The sequence below is a fragment of the Dacryopinax primogenitus genome (assembly GCF_000292625.1).
Source record: "Dacryopinax primogenitus strain DJM-731 SS1 chromosome Unknown DACRYscaffold_14, whole genome shotgun sequence".
NCBI classification, from domain to species: Eukaryota; Fungi; Basidiomycota; class Dacrymycetes; order Dacrymycetales; family Dacrymycetaceae; genus Dacryopinax; species Dacryopinax primogenitus.
Genome location: NW_024467211.1, coordinates 266517 through 286571, shown reverse-complemented (window position 1 = coordinate 286571; position 20055 = coordinate 266517). Strand labels below are relative to the sequence as shown.

Genomic DNA, 20055 nt, shown 5'->3' with positions numbered 1-20055 from the left:
CCACAAAACTGAGCATTTTGTCAACCTCCATTCTGTGTGCTTCAGGGAGGATACCATGGTCTTGAAGTTCTTGGATTGAGATATGCAGCCATTCCACTGCTGCACAGAGATTGTCATCATTTGCATAGTCTTCAGGCGGTGCTGCAGGTTCCTCAGTTGGTAGAAGGCAGCCATCCAGACCACAAGGAGAGACAATCTGAGTGTGACACCAGCAGTTGGCAATTGTTTTAACTGTGACTTCCTCCCAGGCTATCTGTGCCAACCCCATTGCTTCCTTCTGCTTGATGCAATAGATATCTAGCACACTTGCCATTTCCTGATCCAGTGCTCACTCACAGTGTGCTCACTTATAGTTTGCTTTGAAGTTTCGAATGATACCTGCATCCATTGGTTGAATATGTGCAGTCATGTTGGGGGCAAGGAATTTGACTTGGACATTTGTGACAGTTGCTGGATCCCACATGTGCCCCTTGTGGTTGTTGACAAGAAGAAGGATCTTCTGGTTCTGTTGTCACATTTGGCAGTCAAGGACTGTAATGTAGAGCTGGAAAATCACTCCAGTCATCCATGCCTTCTTGTTGAAATGATAATCAAAGCCGAGGGATTGTGGTGTCTTGTGCTGAAAGCAGTGAGGCTGTTTGGAATGACTGATAACCAATGGCTTAAGCCGCTCACTGCCATCTGCATTTGTTGTCAACATGTAAGACATGTGAGTCTTATCACCCTTCCTGCCAGAGCAGGCCATTGTAGCAAGGGTGTGGTTTGGTGGCATTTGATAGAAGAGACCAGTCTCATCACCATTGAAGATGTCTTGAAGGGCATACTGATTGGTAATCTTCCTCAGATGCAACACCTCCTCCTCAGCATCAACCAATGCAGCTTCCCCCTGTAGCTGTACCCCTCTCAATCCCAGCCATCCCTTTACCCCCTGAACCCAACCATTCAAGAGCAACAAGAACTTCTCCTTCAGAATCCCCTGCATGTCCGCAAACTGTCTTGCCTTGATTTTCAAGATGTTCTCAGTTATTGCAATACCCTTCTGCTGTGCTTGTTCAACCCATTCTTTCAGTGCTGCCTCAACAATTGGATGCTCAACAGTCCGTGGTTGCTTAAAGGAGGCAGTTGTGGCATTGCTTGCCTTCTCACAGATGCCAGCTTCATCATGCAGCCAGGCAGAGAGCATGCTCTGGGAGATGGTTGGATATCCTTCTTTCTTGAGCCCTTCAACAGCTTCACATTGTGACCATCCTTTTGCTTGGATCTTCTCAATAGCAGCCAGTTTCTCAGCATATGTGTAATTCTGATGCTTTTGGGCAGGCATGATGGGCAAATAGAGATGAAGGGTTCAGGGTCAACATGTCACCCTAGGATTTTCTTCCCCCCAGACAGCAATCACACCTATGAAAAACTGTCCCAGACCAGTGATCATTATCATTATCCTGGGTGATCCTTAACTGGTCACTTTTCCCTATCTACGGAGTCCGTTCCACCTCAACCTCATCCTTAACCCCAAGGAATCATTATTGTGCCAGATTGTTATGGGCAGGGATTACTGTATTTCTGCAGAGGCTCTGCAAAGGATCCTAATGGAAGCTAAACATTTTATTTCCGTGCACAGCCGCCGGCCAAAGCGGCCAAATGGCCGCGTGCCGCCCAGGATTCGTACTTTCTGGTGGGCAAGAAGTGGAGTGGATAAGGGATCCCCACTGGCCGAAGCCATCGGCTGATCACGATATGCCGACTGCCTCCGCATCTCTTCTGCGAATGAGCCAGCTGCACCCAGGCTAGCCCGACCAGCGAGGTTCGCGTATCTATCGGTCGTCCGTATTCCTCAGGCGTCCAGCCTTCCGCTTTCACTCACTCTGAGTCTCCGATATGGAGCTGCCTGACCATGCGACGATAGCTAATGTGTGGTTGGATGAAATAGATGTGGAGGGCGACGAGGTTGACACTCGGGATGAAGACATGGATGACGAGGAAGATGTAATGGAGGATGACTACGACGAAGACGGAGACTTTGATCCTGACGAAGAAGCCGACCTGCTCGCAGAAGAAGGCCTGATCAGCGAGTCAGAAATTGCAGATATTCGGGCCGATGCTGAAACGAGCAGAGTATTGGAAGGTAACATGTCGCAGCACAATGTCGTTCCGAATTCTGAGACTTTTGGCTTCAGAGATGGCCACGCAAGCAGAATTGACCAACGCTTCAGCGGAAAGCGTTGTCGCCCGAAGTCAAGCCTTGACGGCTGTTATCCAGCGGCTTATGCAAGCACGCAGAGGCTCTATCCGTGTTACTAATGCCGGTATACCCACTCTTGGCGTTAGAACAGATGGTGGGAATGAAGAAGAAGACGATGATGACGATAGTGCCTTCTTATACAGCCGCTGGGCCCCTCCAAAAAGCGCTGCTAGATTTTTTCAACCTCTGTTACAACCCGTCAAAGCCGGCCTAGATCTACTTTCCAGTGGAGAGTTCGGCAGCACAGATCTGAGTCTGCGAAATTTGAGCGGGGAGAGGGCTTCACTCGCCAGAATTCTTCGAGAGCGAGAGCTGAGCAACAACCCCAGAACAAGAGAAGAACTCGGTCGCGTGCGTTTGTGCTTTGGCATTATGAGCATTAATTGATTACCCTTACAACAGACTTACATTCCGAACTCTCATGGAACGATTGTTGGGTTGTATGGGGCGAACGTGTATTCTGGACAGTTCTCTGCTGGTAACTCATCCTCATCTTCTTTATACGGTTCTGTGCGCTAATATACTGTGGAGATTCATCTTTTTTCTACACGTGCAGCCAAGGTGAGTGCTCTTTTGATCTGCGGAGCCGTAGCTGATCCAGACTAGATTTCATGCTTCACATATATGATACGACTGCCCCGCCGTCCGGCCAAATTCAACGTCCATCATTTCCGCAGCAACGGTACCGTCGATGGGGAATAGATGAGTCCGAAGAGCATCAGACCACGATGAAGACAGTGAAAAGTATGAGAGGAAATCCTGGGAGCTGGACTATCACGGATGTTGACCTAAGTCCGGATAATGAAAGGCAGGCCTCTTGACCCGCGTATGAATTTCGTGTCTAATCTCAACAATGTACAGAATGATTTATTCAAGCATTGTAACTACTGAACAATCAAGGCGCACATTATGCTAATCTCCCAGTAGACCTCAACGATATACATGGCTAGAACGCGAGATCCTACAGACGAGGAACAAATACCCCTTTACTTCCACGACAGGATAGGTCGTCGGTTGCGTACTGTTGGGGACGACGACGGAGGATTCAACATTTGGTCGTGTCGTTTTTCTGCCGACGGCACGGAAGTGGTCGCTGGCGCTGGGAACAAACAGGATGGAATTCTCTTCGGTCAGAACGGTTATCCATTCATATCGCCGTATTGAAGGTCTGAGTAGTCTACGATTTGAACGCCCAGCGTAGGGTTCTTAAGATCACCGCTCACGAGGACGATATCAACAGTTGCTGTTGGGCGGATACTGCTAGTGGGAATGTGCTGATTAGTGCATCTGATGACACCTTCGTCAAGGTTTGGTAAGTTTTCGCGTTGCAATAGTCTCCCGTGTCACGGCTGACCTTGGGCAGGGACCGACGATCCCTTAGTGGTGGAAAGCCTTCAGGAGTGCTGGTCGGCCACACCGAAGGCATTACGAATGTTGCTCCTAAGGGCGACGGGCGATATGTTATTTCAAATGGTAAAGACCAGGGATTACGCCTTTGGGATCTACGCAAAATGCGTAGCAGCCAAGAATTTGAAGAAATGTCTCGAACGCATTATGGAATACCGGAGTGGGATTACAGGTGATGCTACTCGGTTCAGCGCTGCGGGCATCCTTGCTGAATATGACCGTATCTCCCCGTTCTCTTTCCAGGAGTGGTGTATATCGCACACCTCGTTACCTCGCCCATCCCAAAGATTGCAGTGTCATGACTTTCAGAGGGCATACTGTACTGCGCACTCTCATACGGTGCCACTTCAGTCCCGCCGCGACCACTGGGTCATCGTATGTTTACTCAGGCTCGGCTGATGGGAAGATACATGTTCGTTGTTCAATCAATCGAGTCAATCAGTATTAACATCTCCCTAGATTTGGAGCCTGGATGGTAGAATTGTTCAAGTCTTGGACCGCGCCAAAGCATTGCCTATCAGCTTTGATGCGTCAAGCGAGGCACCACCACTTACTTCCCGCCGCAGTCAGAGTGGTGTCATCGTTCGAGATGTGAGCTGGCATACTTCGGAGCCAGTCCTTATGTCGAGCGCATGGGCGGGATCCCGGATGGCCAGCAGTGTGGCTCGGCATGAGTGGAAGGGCTTCGGTCGGAATGGGATGACCCTGGAAGATGTTGTCGAGAAAGAGGCAATGGAATCCACTGAGCGCACGATGCCTGGTGCCTTCACTTCAGCTGTGCGTGATGTGTATTAAGTGCTTTTGTTATGTTGTAACTTTTACGGGGTAATTGTACTGGAGGTATGCCCATGCTTGTAGAATTCAAAGTGCCAGTAGGGCCCTGCCTCACTGCTTTCGATTGCACCGCATTACGCACTGGAGCATCGCCGACCTCACTTGCTAAGACGCGGCCTCACCATACAACGGACCCTTAGCCACCGTCGCCGTCGAACCTGTCCCAAAATGCTGTTCTGCTCAGTCTCACTCTCTCTGCGCAATAAAACACGTACGCTCTCTAGTTCTACCCTGCTCCCACCACAAAAACAAGTCCTTCATTCCGATCTCTTCCTTGCTCCTCCGTAATGTGCTTACGGCCTGCGACCCCCGGCTTCCTCATAACTGTTGCAGCAACTGTCTGTCTCGTCGTTGTCTCCTTCTCCGTCCCGTGGTTCAAGACGGTCTACTTCCTCAAAGTTAGCCTCGTTGCGGAGAATGTCAGCGGTGACGTGACGTTTGGGACACTCGGCTATTGCTTGGATCTTCCAGGCAACAGCACCTGTTCCTCGCCGAAGGTTGGGTACCAATTCGGTGTGTCCGAATGTTAACATACACATCCCGATGATATCCTAATCTTGATCCGTATTCAGACCCCAATCAGCTCAACCAACTTTTGGGTCTCACCGGGCCGATTCAGATTCCAAGCCTGTTTGTTACCTGGCTGACGTATCCTCTCGTTCTCCACATAGTGGGCCTTATTCTTGCCGCCATATCAGCAGTCTTTGGCCTCCTGGCGCACGTGAGAGAGATGTCAATGACATGCTTCTCTACATGCTTTTCTGGTACATCCAATCACTGATTATAGGGGTATCAGTACTGATTGGTAACAGGCTTTGCAGCAACCATTGTGCTTATTGCGTTTATCTTCGATCTTGTTATCTTCTTCTTGGCTCGCTCACGGCTCAACAGCGTGTCTGGCGGCGCTGCGTCCATCGGCAATGCAATGTGGTTAACCCTTGCTGCTTGGCTGCTCTTGTTCTTTGCCGGGTGTGCTTTCGGTTTTGGGCGCTGCTGCATATCCCGGCGATCTCCCTCAAGTTCAAAGTATGGACAGGATCCAGACCAGTCGTACAGCCAGGCCATGCGTCTCGATGCTATCAAAGCGGAATCCGATCGGACTGCGCGACAACAAACAGAAGTCGGTCTTCCGGCATTCCCCGCGGTTCAGGATGTGGAGACTCGGCCCCTTGCTGCGGTGAAGCAAGAGCCCGAGTACATGTACATGAAGGAAGAAGACGCTGAGACATCTACCTCGCACGATCGATATCGTGATCGTACACCTTCCCCTGGGCGTTACCAGAGCACATCAGATTTGGCAGCTGGAACCCCATTACAATCTCAAAACGCACCTTACCAGCCGATATTCCGACCCTTGGGCTCCGCAAATTCCCAGTCGTATGCCCCTCTCGGTGCCCAAACCTCCGAGGAAATGATATACGTGGCCGGGAGGCCAAGATCTCCATCTGACAGGGATGGACAGAACTTTTACTCTGGCCACTCCTCCCAGGGTATGTCTCTCCATTCGTGAGTCATGTTTATTGTAAGCTTACTTTCTTCCAGGGCTCGATTTTAATCAACCCAACGTATATTCGTCCAATCCATCCGACCATCTCGACACTGTGTCTCCTCAGAGCATGCATAACGCATCACAACAAATGCCTAACAATGCACCCTATGCAACGGGAACGGCTGCGAGGACTTATATGTATCCCACATATTTGCCAGGCGGGACTGCTGCCGGATACATGCCGCAGACCCCGAACACGTCCATCACTCCGTACCAACCCGCACTCCCCAACAATCCGCACAATACTATGGGACTCTACCCCGACCCTCAAGAAGCAGGAGTGTATGACCACGCGAGCGCGTCCCAAAGTCAAGATCCCGCTGTAAAGCAGCCACAGGCAGGAGCTCTGACATATGGAGATGAGAAGGCAGGGTATCAATCCCTCCTGTATCACAATCCAGGACAGCAACCACGAACAGAACAGCTGCGAACGTATCAGATTGGAGATGACTATCAATCGCCGTATCTGCCGCTTCCTGGGCCGGCGCCCCAGCAGAGGGACAACTATGCTGCATTCCCCAACGATGCGCAACCGCATTTTTCTGCTGACAGTTCGCTTTCTCCACCTCATCAAGCGTCTCCACCATTAAGTGCCGCCTACTTGCGCCGATGAAGTGCCCTTGATATGTTCTGAAGTGAAGGCCGTTTAGTATATGTTGTATCTCTAGTTTTCACCTTCAATTCGCTGTGTACCTGTCAGTCGATTAGACAGTTTTGAAGTTTCTGTCTGTGGCACAGAACCGGCACATGCGGCAGTACGACAGCTCAGTGTTTGTCCGCGGGGATGTCACAGTTTGAGGGAAACTCTAGCACGTAAACATTGTTGAGCAGGGAGGGGATACGCGAGATGGTCATACACAGTGCATCTCGCTTTCATTACATAACAGATGACAAACAGGCCAAAAGTGGTTTGTTAAGCGGCATGGAAATCCATTCTACAGCTTGTCGTAGTACCTGTTACTCGTCATTAGTAAACATTTTCGGGATATTCAAGGGCAAGCCACAAACATGTCCAGAGTGGGAATGTCAGGCTTCAAACCCTTCCTCGTGCGAATGGACTTCACCAGCTCCTCTATCTTAGATCCCTTGTCCAGAGGAGCTACATTCCAAAGTCAACAGATCATTCTGTTCAGGTATTCATGAGTGCTTACAGCCACTCATTAGTTCCCAATGGTCGAACACGCTCTGTGGGAAAGCCTGTCCCGAGGTAGCCTGACGGAGGTCGGCGTTAAACCCGAAGGACTCCATCACAGGCAGGTATGCCTTGACCGTAAACATCGGCGTACCCGGCCGCTGCTCCTCAGAAAAGACTTGGCCACGACGCCTGTTAAGCACGGAATAGATTCCACCAATCCCGTTCTCTGGACATTGAATTTCGACTGCAGAAGCGGTTCAGTACCTTCAAGAATTAGAGCTTGTGTGCATACCGAGATAAACGGGCTCTTGCAACCCAGGTTGGGCAAGCAAGCACGCAGCGTATGTCACCCTGCGGCAAGTAGGAATGATTTGCCCACCCCCACGATGGATTGCATCTGTATGCAACTTTTTGAACATGAGCATCCGTCCGCATCACCAAAGCAACAACGCATACAGTGACATCAAGAATGTTCACACGGACACCACGCATCTTTTCTTCCGCACAAACACCTTCCTTGGTCGCCCACTGGAAGGCGGCAACACAAGAATCCTTGATCTCGTTGAGATACTGGACACCTTTGGTGACATCGACCAGCAGATTAGGACCAGTGGTGTCAGGACCGAAACACCAGATCTTGCGTGCGTCGGTTACATCCCAACCATATTCATCGGCCAGGACCCGAGCGCGAATTTTGAAATCGTCGCGTGGGGTGATCTTGCCGCTCTCGATGTCCTTGGATAGTTCCTCCTCAAGAGGAGAGGCTTTAGCATACAGACGGTTATGCTTGTTCTGAGACTTGGACAGAGCAACCATGGATGATTCCGTCTGAACGGTCTCGCAATACCCGACGACCGGGTCGGACTTCTTGAGGGGCACACCAGCATGATCCTCTTCAAGATCCTTCAGGCAAATTTCCAGGTGAAGCTCACCCGCACCGGCAACAATGTGCTCGCCGGTCTCCTCAATCCAAGCCTGGACGCAAGGATCGGACTTCGTGAGACGCTTCAGACCTTCCACGAGCTTAGGAAGGTCGGCGGCATTCTTGACCTCAACAGCAACTCGAACAACGGGGGACACAGAGAACTTCATGACTTTCATGTTGTGCGCGGTTTCCGAACTGGTTAGAGTTCCAGACTTGAGCAGGAATTGGTCGACGCCAACAAGCCCAACAATGTTACCAGCCGGACAATCCTCAATGGGTTCGACATAACGACCCATCATCAGAACCGTACGTTGCACAGACTTGACGAAGAGATCATCCTTCTTCCCGGGAACATAGTTGGGCCCTTGGATACGGATCTTAGGGCCTGCCTTGACGGTACCGGAGAAGACACGGCCGAACGCGTAGAAACGCCCCTTATCAGAAGTTGGAACCATCTTGGAGACGTACAGAACAAGGGGAGCCTTAGGATCGCAGTCGCGGATGCCAATGGCAGATTCGTCGTCCATCGGACCTTCATACAGTGTCTCGACGCGATACCTCTGAGCGGTTTGCGGAGAAGGCAGGTGAATGACAATCATGTCCAAGAGGGAATCGCCGGCGGGGAGGAACTTGCGCATAGCAACCTTCAGCAAAGCCTTGCCTTCCAGATCTCTTTCATCGGGCAGAAGCTTCACATCGAGTTTTTCGAGCATGCTGAATAGCTGATCCTTCTGGAAGTCCATGGTAGCCTTAAAAATCTTGAAGATGGGGTCTAGGATAAACATATTGAAAGCGCGCTCTAAAGTCTTGCCATCGTCGGTAGTGCCCTTTGTTGTCCATTTCTTCGTAGCAGGGTTGAAGAAGTTGTCGCCCCATAACTTTGCCATCATCTTGTCTTTGTCAACACCGAACTTCTTGCTGTAGCGGGCAGCGAACTGGCGCAAAGTGAAAGCCCAACCATGTAGACCGGAGCCGAACGCAACGGTACCCTTCTCCGGTGCGACCTGAACATCGCCAAGTGCTTCGTCGTTGTAGGTAGCAATGATAACGTTCACGGATTCGATAGTACGAGAGAAAGACTGGAACAGGTCCTCCTTGGACACTTGCAGCTCGAGAAGGGCTCGGTCAACCTTGTTGATGATAACGACAGGCTTGATTCGTTCGGTCAAAGCTTGACGCAAGACGGTCTCTGTCTGTACGCAAACCCCCTCGACGCAGTCGACGACGACCAGCGCACCATCGGTGACACGAAGAGCAGCTGTGACCTCGGACGAGAAGTCGACGTGACCGGGAGAATCAATCAGGTTAATCAAGAACTCGTTACCTTACAAGACAGTGAGCAATAACGCGCTATTCTGAATAATGTTGACACACCATCGGTTTTTTGCTTGATCGCCGATACTTCCTCTTTGTCCACCTCGAAGTACATGGAAATGGCCGTCGACTTGATTGTGATGCCACGCTCTTTCTCGTCGTCTCTTGTATCCGTGAAGCGCACATCACCGGCGTTCTTGGCGGCAATGATGCCGGCCTTTGAAACCAGAGAGTCCGTCAGCGTGGACTTACCGTGGTCGACTGGTTCTTGGTCAGAATGATCGATACGACGAAGTCGAAGACTTACCATGAGCAATGACACTCATGTTTCGGATGTTGGTGGGCTTGTCCATAAGGGCCCGGATCTGGTCTTTACTAGTTGTTAGATTGACGAGGTAGGTCCGTACATCCGCACTTCTTACCTACGGTGAAGTTCCTGAGTTACCAGGTGTTCAGTTAGCAACGATGTCGAACATGGAAATAGTGCAAAGGAATTGTTATTGCACTGCCAAAACAGACTTACACCATGATAGCTGAATATGAAGGGTGCTGAGGATACTGGGTTTTGGAAATCGACAGGCGCGCTGGAGATGAAGAGTGCGCGAGGTGGGGAGGGTTTTTATGTTAGCAAGCGAGTGAAGTCTTTCAGCCCCGGTGGGTCTCCCTTTGATCCCGCTCGCACCATTCCAATTCAGCCAGACCCCTCCCCGCCAACATGCAACATTAACATTGTTGCCTCCACTATACTATACAAATCGTCACCACAAGGTTGTGCGTACGAAGCACATTTCTGTCCGTCCCTCCATCCGTATGATCGCCATGCATCTCCGGATCCTTATTTTAACCAATATCTATGATTGCTTTGTTTCTACCTTTTTCCCCAGGCCATGCTCGCAGTTAGTAGTCAAATACAATAGTTTGAAAATTTGGGAATACAAGCTCGTCTACAATGAGATTGCGTATTGCATCCTGGATAAATCGCTCTACTCGTGAAACGTTCTTGAGGGCGTGTTTATCGGCATCTCCGATTTCAGATTCGATAACTATCTGAGGCAACATCCTCATGCCCACAGGGGGAGGTTTCTCCGGGGTGGGGAGAGCACCTAAATGCTCCGCGGAGGGACTAGGATGCATCATTGAAGGGTCTGATTCTTCGACCAAGCAGAAATGCAATCTTCGTTTGCCCATCATGGAGTCAAATGCAATGATAACTTCGGCATTTAGCTGCATGCTGGTGAGGTGAAGTTTAATAGGGAGCGACAAAAAGAGAGGCGAGGGATAATTAATCAGCAGGGAAGTTGTCATTGTCAGTCGCAAGTCCGAGTGGTACGCCAGATGGAAGTGCAGTTGGAGAGGTGGCCACAACGAGGACGGGGATGCCGCTTCCTTCCTTTCGAGATCTGATGTCCAGTCGGCCTTCGGAGAAGGCGGTGGCGGGGCACCAAACTCGTCCGGTCCTTGACGAACATGAAAGGGCAAGTGTTGGTACCGAGCGTCCAATTGTTTGGGAGAAAGGCGCTCCATTGTGGTTTCCGGAAATTCATCATTTTGCAGAAACTCCGGGTTCACGTCCTTCACGTCGATGAGCTCCATATTTGGGGCCATGGTCCCGAAATCCAACGAAGTGACAGATATCGGACCGATGAAGTCAGGACGGGGCATCCCAGCCAAGTAATTATTGAGAATAGTCAGGACAGAGTCTGCCAGATTGACATCTAGCTTCGACCAGTCAAGATCAACCGACATATTGAGAATGGGATGTGAAAGTGATATGTTGTTCAATGTAGATCGTCAAAGTCGGCAGCGCGCTGGAGGGAACTAGTCATCAGCGTCAGATTGGTGTTCCACATACAAAACGACGAACTCATGCGGACATTTGTATGATCAGGACCGAACAAGTGCTGGGATGTGAACAGTCTCCAGGATCATCTCCATACCAGTGGCGGGGAATGTGTAAGATAGGTTGCGGACCAAGGCACGACAGGTCAAGATGTATTGCCCTTGGTCTAGATGAAGCCGGTCGTGAAGGAAGAGTTGAGTGAGCATGCCAAACGGTCCCGTCCCGGCCGGCCGTGCCGTGTGCACAAGGGCCCACATCCGCCATCGTGGTTACACCCCTTAGATCCATCCAGGCGTACCATCCATCCCTTACTCAACTTCGCCCCCTCATCCTGCTATTATCCTCCGATCCCACCATCTTGCGCACTTCTCTCTCTCTCTCCGATACGGCCCTTTATATATAGAATACGGCCCATCACTCCATTTCTCTGTCTGCCTTCCCTTTCAGGGTGAGGCCTATTCTCCCTCGGCTATTCACGCAGCCGTGCGCCCATCACGCGTGTCGCTCACATCGCCCAACAGCCCGTCTGTTTTACATTTCTCAAGCCACCACCGCTGTCCTTTCCCCTCTGGAGTAGATGCAGGCCATCAAGTGTGCGTGTTTAAGCTCGAGTCCCGTGTGCCAACCCGTGTAATATATAATATTCAGGTGTCGTTGTCGGTGATGGTGCTGTGGGAAAGGTCAGAGAATGAGACCCTATCTGACCATGTAACACCCTCCTCACCTCCACCGCCAGACATGCCTCTTGATATCGTACACAACCAACGCTTTCCCTGGTGAATATATCCCAACAGGTACTGCTGTTCTGTAGATGCATAACCGGAAATGCTGATTCCCCCCAGTCTTCGATAATTACTCTGCGAACGTCATGGTGGACGGCAAGACAATCTCCCTGGGATTGTGGGATACCGCTGGCCAGGAGGACTATGATCGTCTACGACCACTGTCATACCCCCAAACTGACGTTTTCATCATCTGTTTTTCTCTTGTCAGTCCCCCCAGTTTCGAAAACGTGAGAACGAAGGTGGGCCGCCTCTCTCGTCCTCTGCTGCATGTGTAAACATCGTCCAGTGGTATCCGGAAATATCACATCACGCGCCGGGTACTTCTATATTACTGGTTGGCACCAAGCTAGATTTGCGGGAAGATGCGGCAACGGTCAACAAATTGCGGGACAGGTGCGTACATGCGTTTCCAGCAGGATCCTATCCTTATAGCATGTCAGGCGAATGGCTCCAATCACTTATCCTCAGGGTGTGGCGATGGCCAAGGACATTGGTGCTGTGAAGTACCTGGAGTGCTCCGCGCTGACGCAGAAGGGGCTCAAGAACGTCTTTGATGAAGCTATTAGGGCAGTCTGTATGTCATATCATTATTCCCTCTCGCCGCCCGTGCTGATGACCACACAGTGTCCCCTCCCGTTCGCAAGCCTACCAAGAAGTCCCCCGCATGCGTTATTTGCTGATTCTCATAAAGTATAATGTGTTCTGGTTATCGTCTCACGATTCTTACGTCTGCATGTAAATGGCATTATTGGCCTACTTATGCATTGGCTACTCCACGGTTTGTTCGATGCATCCCCTCGCCCCAGGTTTAGCTCGCATATGATACAGCTCACGACTACTCCGAAACATATCTTCCACTCATTTCCACAGTATGGGTCAAGGGATTCAAATAAGAGTTGTGGAGGTACAGAGCAGCACATCAACTATAACTACTCCTGTGAGAGCGCCTCGGCGACTTTGCGACGATATAGAACCTCCGCTTCTTTCCAAATTTTGGCTTCACTTTTTGTTGGGAGCTGTTTCAGCGAGGGAAGTAAATCCCGGCTGAACTGCTCGCTTGCCTCGCGAGGTAACAAGGTAGGGAGATGGTCTATAGAGCACACTTGTAGAGGAGGGTTTCCCTCGCTGGATAGGTTAATGAGGTTGCAAACTCTACCGAGGACGTGGATGTGGTGGAGCTTACCCCATAGGTACCAGGAGAATTGGATCGCGGAAGTTTGTGTTCACGGAGTAAACCGGCAGTGGATTGTTGGGGTTCGTCGTGTCGCAGCTGACGTCCACGACGCACGCAAGTCGACGGTTGGGACCAGCAGCGGAAATCTGATCTGCCGTGATGAAGGCTGGGATCTTGGATGACAGGTAAATGCAGTTAACAAAAATGTCGACTGGCTTGGCTTTAGCACCGATACTGTAGCATGATGGATGATTTCGCTCACCATCAAGAATCTCGTCGAAAGGACCGCCTTTCGCAGTTTCCGCTATATCCCACTTCAATATGTTTCCGCTAGGCACGTGAATTAACTTGATCCGATCTTGAAGGGAGAAATCTCACTCTGGAATTCCTACAGCCTTGAAAAGATCGACCGCTCCCCTTCCACAGCGCCCCAAGGCTCCCATTACCATAACTCTTGGCGGATTCCCCGCAATAGCGTTCTTGACAGCGGTGATCATTTCGGCTTCGGTTTCGTAAGGCTCCAGATTATGGATCCTCCCCTGCTTACTCCAGCTAAAGACACCAACTGCAGCGCCAGCGAAACCAGCATGGTAACCAAATGCAGCAACGCGCCTGCCATTCTCATCCTGGAGGAACTCGAGATCATATAACATTCCCTTCCCTTTGTGAAAACGCATCAATACTTCGCGCCATCCGCCCTGGTGCTTGTAACAGTGAGCGAACTGGATGTGTGTGTGCTTCAGCGGCATGGTGGAAATTGGAAGTTCCTTGAGACCAATGATGGGCGTATCAACTGGGGCCTCTGGCCAGGACGAGTGCTTGGCCAAGGTGCATCCAACCCTTCGAATGTCACTTTTAAAGGGTAGCTGGGGAGAGAGGATGTTCGTGACCCACGTTTCGTACTCCTCGTCGTCAAATATACGTTGGGGGTCTCTCTCAACTGTAATGGTGAACCCATCCTTGATGAGCTCACGCGCGGTACTCGGTGTCAGAGCAGCCCGGCGCTCGAAAGGTTTAGTCTCGCATCTGAGCCAGAGGGGTTGACGACTTTGAGGAGACATTATGCGGACAAGTTGAAGGCAAAATGCAGACACTGACTCCGACCGGAAACCGCTACAATTTTACCCCGGAACGGTCCGACCGCCACTGCTCCCTGACTCTGACGTACTCCAGCTCTCCTGGAATTTACATGACTCTGGTCGCATCTAGCCGCCTTACTGCCACTAATATCATTAGTATTCAACAACTCTGGTTTGGTGTTATCCTTCTCTTAGAAGGCGGAAATGCGACAGCGACACTGCTGCTGGTCTGCAGAGTGTTGTGCAATCGGTATTTGGAGACACCTATCCTCGATCGACTGTCTCTGTCTGACGAACAGCCTGGTTTCAACACCACGCATTCCTGCTCTACTAGCCAAGTCTCAACACCATGCATTCCTACTAGCACTCGAGTAAACAACGACGCGATCGATCGCATTTGCCCCTGTCAACATTTGCCCAAATACCCACCCCCTCTATTCGTGGTTCCCCCCATCTCTCCTTCCTACTACCATCCCCTCCTCTTCCCTCCCGCTTCCCTCCTTCTTCCCTCCCCTCTCCCTCCCCTTTTTCCTTGTATCCGTCTCTCTTCTCTTCTCTCCTTGGTCTGACCAGTCGCGCAGTGCTTCAAATGCCTGTTCACTCGCTTAAGGCGACATCTGACAGCGAGGTCACCTTGCTGCCAACCAATATACATGGTACGCACATAGTCGTTCTATTTACCCTTTCCTCGTGCTCTTTCACTTCAACTTACTTCCTTACCATTACCATCAGCAACAACTACAACATCCCCTTTATCTCCTTTGCCTTCACCTGGTTCAGTCCCTCCGCTCACATCTCCCGCACCTCGAGTACTACTGACACAAAGATCCAGGCATAGTCTCACAACAGGCCTCACTCTTCCTACGCGATCCTTTGACAACTTCAGCAACCTCTTCTTCCTCGTCGTGCATGGCGCCTCTCTCGCTGGCATACCGACATCACCATCGTCATCAGCAACAACTACTACTACCCCTTCATCTCCCTTGCCTTCGTCTGGTTCAGTTTCACCGCCTTCTCACATCACATCTCCCGCACCTCGAGTACTACTGATAGAAAGATCCAGGCAGAGTCTCATACCAGGCCTCACTTTTCCTGCACGATCCATTGATAACTCAGAAACCTCCTCTTCCTCGTCATGCATGACGCCTCCATCGCTGGCACACCGACATCGACCATCTGCTAAATAATCTCGGTGCGTCCCTACCCTCTGCTCCACCGAGGCTGATGCACTTGCTCGGTGGCAGATATTCTTCACGAGAGACAGAATTGACCCATCCTTGGTACTGCCCAATTCCAACGAGGTCGTGGCTTCATTTTCAGGAGCACGTGCTGAGCTTGGTACAGTCCAACATGTTCATCACACCCTTCGTTGTGATAGGCCTCTTCTTGTGCGGTGGGTGTTCCTTCACCCTCGCTTTCCGTGCTCACTCTAGCAGCCAGGAGCTTCTAGGTTTACACATTCGCGCCAGCTCTTCCCTCATCGCCTTCTTTATAGCTCCTAATTTGACGCTTACGACATCCTCAGCCCACACCCTCCTCCAACGTCGACTTCACCATCATCATCAGCAACAGCAACTACAACGTCTCCTTTATCTCCTTTACCTTCACCTGGTTCAGTTCCACCGCTCACATCTTCCGCACCTCGAGCACTACTGATACAAAGATCCAGGCATAGTCTCACACCAGGCCTCACTCTTACTACGCGATCCATTAACAACTTCAGCAACCTCTTCTTCCTCGTCATGCATGGCGCCTCTCTCGCTGGCATACCGACAACGACTATCTGCTAACTAATCCTGGTGCGTCCATATCCTCTGCTCGACCGAGGCTGATGCACTTGCTCGATGGCAGATATTCTTCACGGGAGACAGAACTGACGAACACCCATCCTTGGTACTTCCCACTGCCAACGAGGTGCGTGGCTTCATTTTTTGGAGCACATGTTGAACTTGCCATCGTCCAACATGTTCATCACACCCTTCCTTGTGATAGGCCTCTTCTTGTGCGGTGGGTGTTCCTTCATTCTCCCTTTCCGTGCTCACTCTAGCAGCCAGGAGCTTCTAGGTTTGCACATTCGCGCCACATCTTGCCCTCATCGCTTCTCTACAGTTTCTAACTTGACACTTACGACATCCTCTGCCCACACCCACCTCCAACGTCGACTTCGCCCCGCCCCATCTCCCCGCCCGACATGACCCGTCCTGTCCCCCTCAGGCGTCCTTACTGCAAGTACCTCACCGTCGAAGGAAGGTACGTCATCCTGTCTATAGGTCCCAGCTCGAGGCCTATAACAACTTCATCTCTCACGAGTCTTCTTTAGTACTAGCTGTGATTTGGGATGCACGATCTCTACCGATCCCTGCCTCAGCTCCCAGGAAAGATACGTCAACGCCTTCAACTGCCCTTTGCATTTAATGCCTGATTCTTGCAGGATCATAGTGCGCAATGTACAAGCATTGGTCGGAAACCCTTGCTGCCCTCAAGAAAAGACCAGACTTGCTCGTCTTCGTTAGGCATATTGGGGTGCGCATACGGATGAGGTGAGTTGTACTCGGTCAATCAGCGCTCGACTGATACCCCCCAGTATGCGATCGCCATCCACGCAGCCCGTTCCAGTAGCCTCTTCTCCCTCATGACATGTAAGGTCTCTCTCGCTGCGCATCCGGACATCGACCATCTGCTAACCAATCCAGATACGTCTCTCACCCCTTGCTCGTCCCAGGCTAATACACCTGCGCCGTGTTAGGTACCCTACACCATAGTACGGCACTGACGGACGTTTCATCCTTGGGGTACGCCAGTCGTAATTGCAAAAGGCGTATGCTGAGCTTTTGATAGTCCGACACGTTCCTCAGTCCTCCCTACGTGACATACTTACTTTTCAAGGTGAGCGTTCCTTTATACTGATGCGCCGTTGCTGACTCTGGTAGCCAGGAGCTGTATCGGTTTATAATAACCCTTTTGAAGATCTTGATTACGCCGTTTATAGATCCCAGCTCGACACTCACGACATCACCATCCTATGTTGACGTGCTCCAACATCGACCCGCTCTGCCCGACATCTGTTCGATCTCGAAAACATGAGGTCCGTCCTCTACATCTATTTGCTGCTTGCGCCTGATATACACTAGGGATGATATCAAGCAATGGTCTTTTCGAGCCAGCAACATACGAATATGAGATTCAGCATCCAGTGACTTGATGGCCTTGCTAAAAGTAAGCCACAAGATCAGTCTCGCTTACGGGACGCCCTTCCTCATTCGGGGGAGGAAACGAAAATATCTCAGACGACTAACAGGCGGTGACGTGTATGCAGTCACATGAATCAAGACGTGAGCTGCTCTCATTACCCTCGCTCTTCCTGCTGTGTTGACGATGCCCGATATACGAAAGCGACATTAATGAAACACTACGCAACTACATCCGAATCCTCGATATATCCACACGACATTTACAGCTCCCCCGCTCCTTTCATCACCTCGGGCACGCCAATGAATGTCGTCTTCCCTTGTCGTCCCTGACGACGTCAACAATTCACGAGAACGTATTCCAACCATATAAACCATCTAAGCACCAATCAAAACAACTTGACTCAAGACGAGCTCTCGATCTTCACTCGCGGTCGAGGCCACATGAACTTTCTGTTCACTTCACGGACACCCATGGTTTGTCCCTCTCTCCCTCCCTCATACATACCACACCCCGTCACTTCCCTCCCTTGCCTATTTCGCCTCCCACATCTTCTCTATTTATTCTTTGACACTAATAGTAATGTTTTATAGGGTATTGCTAATGGACCAGAGAACAACTCGCGAAGCAGGCGAACTTAAAGCCAACTCGTCGAATTGTTACGTCATCACTATGGAATCCGGTGCGTGTGTTACCCTTCTGCTCGAGTACATTTGATTGGTCGCCTAACCCAGGGAATCCTTATAATCGTCCTGGTTTCACGTACTTCTCGCCCTCCGAAATGCCGAATATGTAGAAGGTACGTGAGCTCCCCTTTGGAACGTATGTGCTGATCTGGTTGCAGTTCTCTTGCGGGCCCTGTATACCTGTGCTTACACTTTAAGCGAGTATTTGTCCACGGGCGCGTTTTGTACAGAGCCACGCAGCCATGAGCTGTATCAGTATATCCATGTGAGCTATCCATTGCGTGAGAGGTAGACTACTCACTCTTTTGGCAGATATGGACTCCCTCGATACTCACGAGAACTTATTCCGCCCTGGTTCCACCATAGTCACCCATCTTCACTTCGCCCTCACTTCGCCCAACATGATCCCCTTCACTTCATCCCCCTCGGTTCCTCATATCCCACCACACAAATGGACGGCGTTCACAGGCTTCGGTATCTTTCAACGTTACCAAGGATCCAATCGGAGCCCCCATCAAGTATGTTCTTATCCTCATTCTGAATATCACTGAGATTTGAGCAGGATCTTCCGCGCAAGTCCCAGAAGGACCTTGACACTGAACATGGTGTGCAGCGCACGAAGCATCATAGCGCGACCTCTACAACTCCCTCCATCCTTTCATCACCAGCATGCGCATGAACGTCGTCTTCCCTTGCCGAGTCCCCTCCCTGACCTGGTAAACGTTTCAGGAGAACACATTCCAACCAAATCAACCATCTAAGCACCACTCAAAACCCTGTTCAAGACGAGCTCTTGATCTTCGCTCGCGCTCGAGGCCACATGAACTTTCTGTTCACTTCATGGACACATAGTTTGTCCATCTCTCCATCCCTCATACCACACCCTGTCACTGCCTATTTCGCCTCCCGCATATTCTTCACCATTAATAGTAATCTTTTGTAGGGATTGCTAATGAAGTACAGCAAAACTCGCGAAGTAGCCCAACTTCAAAGCCAACTCGTCGACTTCTCCTTCGCGACGCACATGGAGTCCCCCGCCTCAGATCAACCTCTCAATGTCCTCCTTATGGATTTCGGTGCGCTTCTTACCCTTCTGCTTGAGTACATTTGATTGATCGTCTACCCCAGGGAATTCTGATAACCGTCCTGGTTCCGCGCACGTCTGGCCCTCCGAAGCGCCGAATATGTAGAATGTACGTGATCTATCCTTTGGGACGTATGCACTGATCTCATTGCAGTCGGCCAAACTTTCCCTGCGGGTCCTGTAGTCTGTGACTGCATCTTAAAAGTGAGTATTTGTCCGCAGGCGCGTTTTGTTCTGAGTCTCATAGCCATGAGCTGCATCAGTGTATCCATGTGAGCTATCCATTACGTGAGAGGTAGTCTACTCACTCTTTTGGCAGACATGGGCTCCTTCGATACTCACGAGAACTTTTTACATCCCTAGTCCCACCATAGTCACCTCTGTCCACCTCGCCCTCACCCCGCCCAACACGATCCTCTTCACTCCATCCCCCTCGGTTCCTCATACCCCACCACCTGACTGGACGGCGTTCACAGACTTTAGTATCCAATCGGAGCCCCTATCAAGTATGTGCTCATCCTCCAACTGAATATCACTGAGATTTGAGCAGGATCTTACACCCACATCCGAGGAAGACTTTGACACCGACCATAGTATGCAGCGCACCAATCACCATATAGCTTTGTAGAAGAAATGGAATGTATACAATATGCATGGTTTTCTGTACAAGATGAGTATATAGACAAGTGAGCATCCTTCCATCGTTCACATAGATGTTGAGTCAGTTTAGGGTGCAACTTCCGAACAGCAACGTGGCTTATACCTGATTTGACTTGTGGCCTTTCGACGGCATTCGGTTCGCCCCCTCTTCCCCC

General features: G+C 50.7%; 8 protein-coding genes across 8 annotated transcripts; 4 read left to right on the top strand and 4 right to left on the bottom strand.

The window, feature by feature from the left end:
- Nucleotides 1–544: 544 nt before the first annotated feature.
- DACRYDRAFT_41684 (CENP-B protein) lies at nt 545–844 on the bottom strand (the record flags this gene model as incomplete). Its single annotated transcript, XM_040774506.1, has 1 exon — nt 545–844. A coding segment is annotated over one exon (300 nt), but the record flags the coding sequence as incomplete, so codon positions are not given.
- A 932-nt stretch (nt 845–1776) lies between these two features.
- DACRYDRAFT_117507 (WD40 repeat-like protein) lies at nt 1777–4441 on the top strand (the record flags this gene model as incomplete). The annotated part of the gene is made up of 11 exons (XM_040770397.1): nt 1777–2122; nt 2175–2590; nt 2642–2717; nt 2771–2800; nt 2846–3047; nt 3101–3119; nt 3167–3368; nt 3416–3551; nt 3603–3818; nt 3890–4058; nt 4106–4441. Exons 1-11 carry the CDS (start codon nt 1876–1878, stop codon nt 4439–4441), a joined length of 2049 nt encoding a protein of 682 aa, XP_040626775.1. The 5' UTR covers nt 1777–1875.
- A 326-nt stretch (nt 4442–4767) lies between these two features.
- Nucleotides 4768–5990, top strand: DACRYDRAFT_55123 (pali-domain-containing protein; the record flags this gene model as incomplete). Its single annotated transcript, XM_040775305.1, has 3 exons — nt 4768–4995; nt 5064–5244; nt 5293–5990. 3 exons carry the CDS (start codon nt 4768–4770, stop codon nt 5988–5990), a joined length of 1107 nt encoding a protein of 368 aa, XP_040626774.1.
- Nucleotides 5991–6426: 436 nt separating this feature from the next.
- DACRYDRAFT_23438 (eukaryotic translation elongation factor 2) lies at nt 6427–9993 on the bottom strand. The gene is made up of 9 exons (XM_040773239.1): nt 9927–9993; nt 9826–9839; nt 9711–9773; nt 9464–9664; nt 7621–9413; nt 7457–7571; nt 7181–7408; nt 7038–7128; nt 6427–6983 (listed from the first exon to the last, which is right to left on the bottom strand). The coding sequence occupies exons 1-9, from the start codon at nt 9929–9931 to the stop codon at nt 6965–6967; spliced, it is 2529 nt and encodes an 842-aa protein (XP_040626773.1). The 5' UTR covers nt 9932–9993; the 3' UTR covers nt 6427–6964.
- Nucleotides 9994–10300: 307 nt separating this feature from the next.
- On the bottom strand, nt 10301–11363 carry DACRYDRAFT_81473 (uncharacterized protein; the record flags this gene model as incomplete). Its single annotated transcript, XM_040776512.1, has 2 exons — nt 11268–11363; nt 10301–11211 (listed from the first exon to the last, which is right to left on the bottom strand). The coding sequence occupies exon 2, from the start codon at nt 11147–11149 to the stop codon at nt 10301–10303; it is 849 nt and encodes a 282-aa protein (XP_040626772.1). The 5' UTR covers nt 11150–11211; nt 11268–11363.
- Nucleotides 11364–11579: 216 nt separating this feature from the next.
- Nucleotides 11580–12894, top strand: DACRYDRAFT_23437 (small GTPase Rac1). The gene is made up of 8 exons (XM_040773238.1): nt 11580–11691; nt 11765–11836; nt 11892–11923; nt 11980–12037; nt 12086–12267; nt 12315–12421; nt 12469–12602; nt 12653–12894. The coding sequence occupies exons 2-8, from the start codon at nt 11821–11823 to the stop codon at nt 12706–12708; spliced, it is 585 nt and encodes a 194-aa protein (XP_040626771.1). The 5' UTR covers nt 11580–11691; nt 11765–11820; the 3' UTR covers nt 12709–12894.
- A 9-nt stretch (nt 12895–12903) lies between these two features.
- DACRYDRAFT_23436 (saccharopine dehydrogenase) lies at nt 12904–14268 on the bottom strand. Its single transcript, XM_040773237.1, has 5 exons — nt 14097–14268; nt 13581–14042; nt 13465–13532; nt 13212–13413; nt 12904–13153 (listed from the first exon to the last, which is right to left on the bottom strand). Exons 1-5 carry the CDS (start codon nt 14261–14263, stop codon nt 12958–12960), a joined length of 1095 nt encoding a protein of 364 aa, XP_040626770.1. The 5' UTR covers nt 14264–14268; the 3' UTR covers nt 12904–12957.
- Nucleotides 14269–15950: 1682 nt separating this feature from the next.
- On the top strand, nt 15951–17723 carry DACRYDRAFT_23435 (uncharacterized protein). Its single transcript, XM_040773236.1, has 8 exons — nt 15951–16080; nt 16133–16195; nt 16274–16283; nt 16332–16531; nt 16602–16821; nt 16866–17072; nt 17212–17366; nt 17413–17723. The coding sequence occupies exons 4-5, from the start codon at nt 16473–16475 to the stop codon at nt 16792–16794; spliced, it is 252 nt and encodes an 83-aa protein (XP_040626769.1). The 5' UTR covers nt 15951–16080; nt 16133–16195; nt 16274–16283; nt 16332–16472; the 3' UTR covers nt 16795–16821; nt 16866–17072; nt 17212–17366; nt 17413–17723.
- The last annotated feature ends 2332 nt before the right edge of the window (nt 17724–20055 follow it).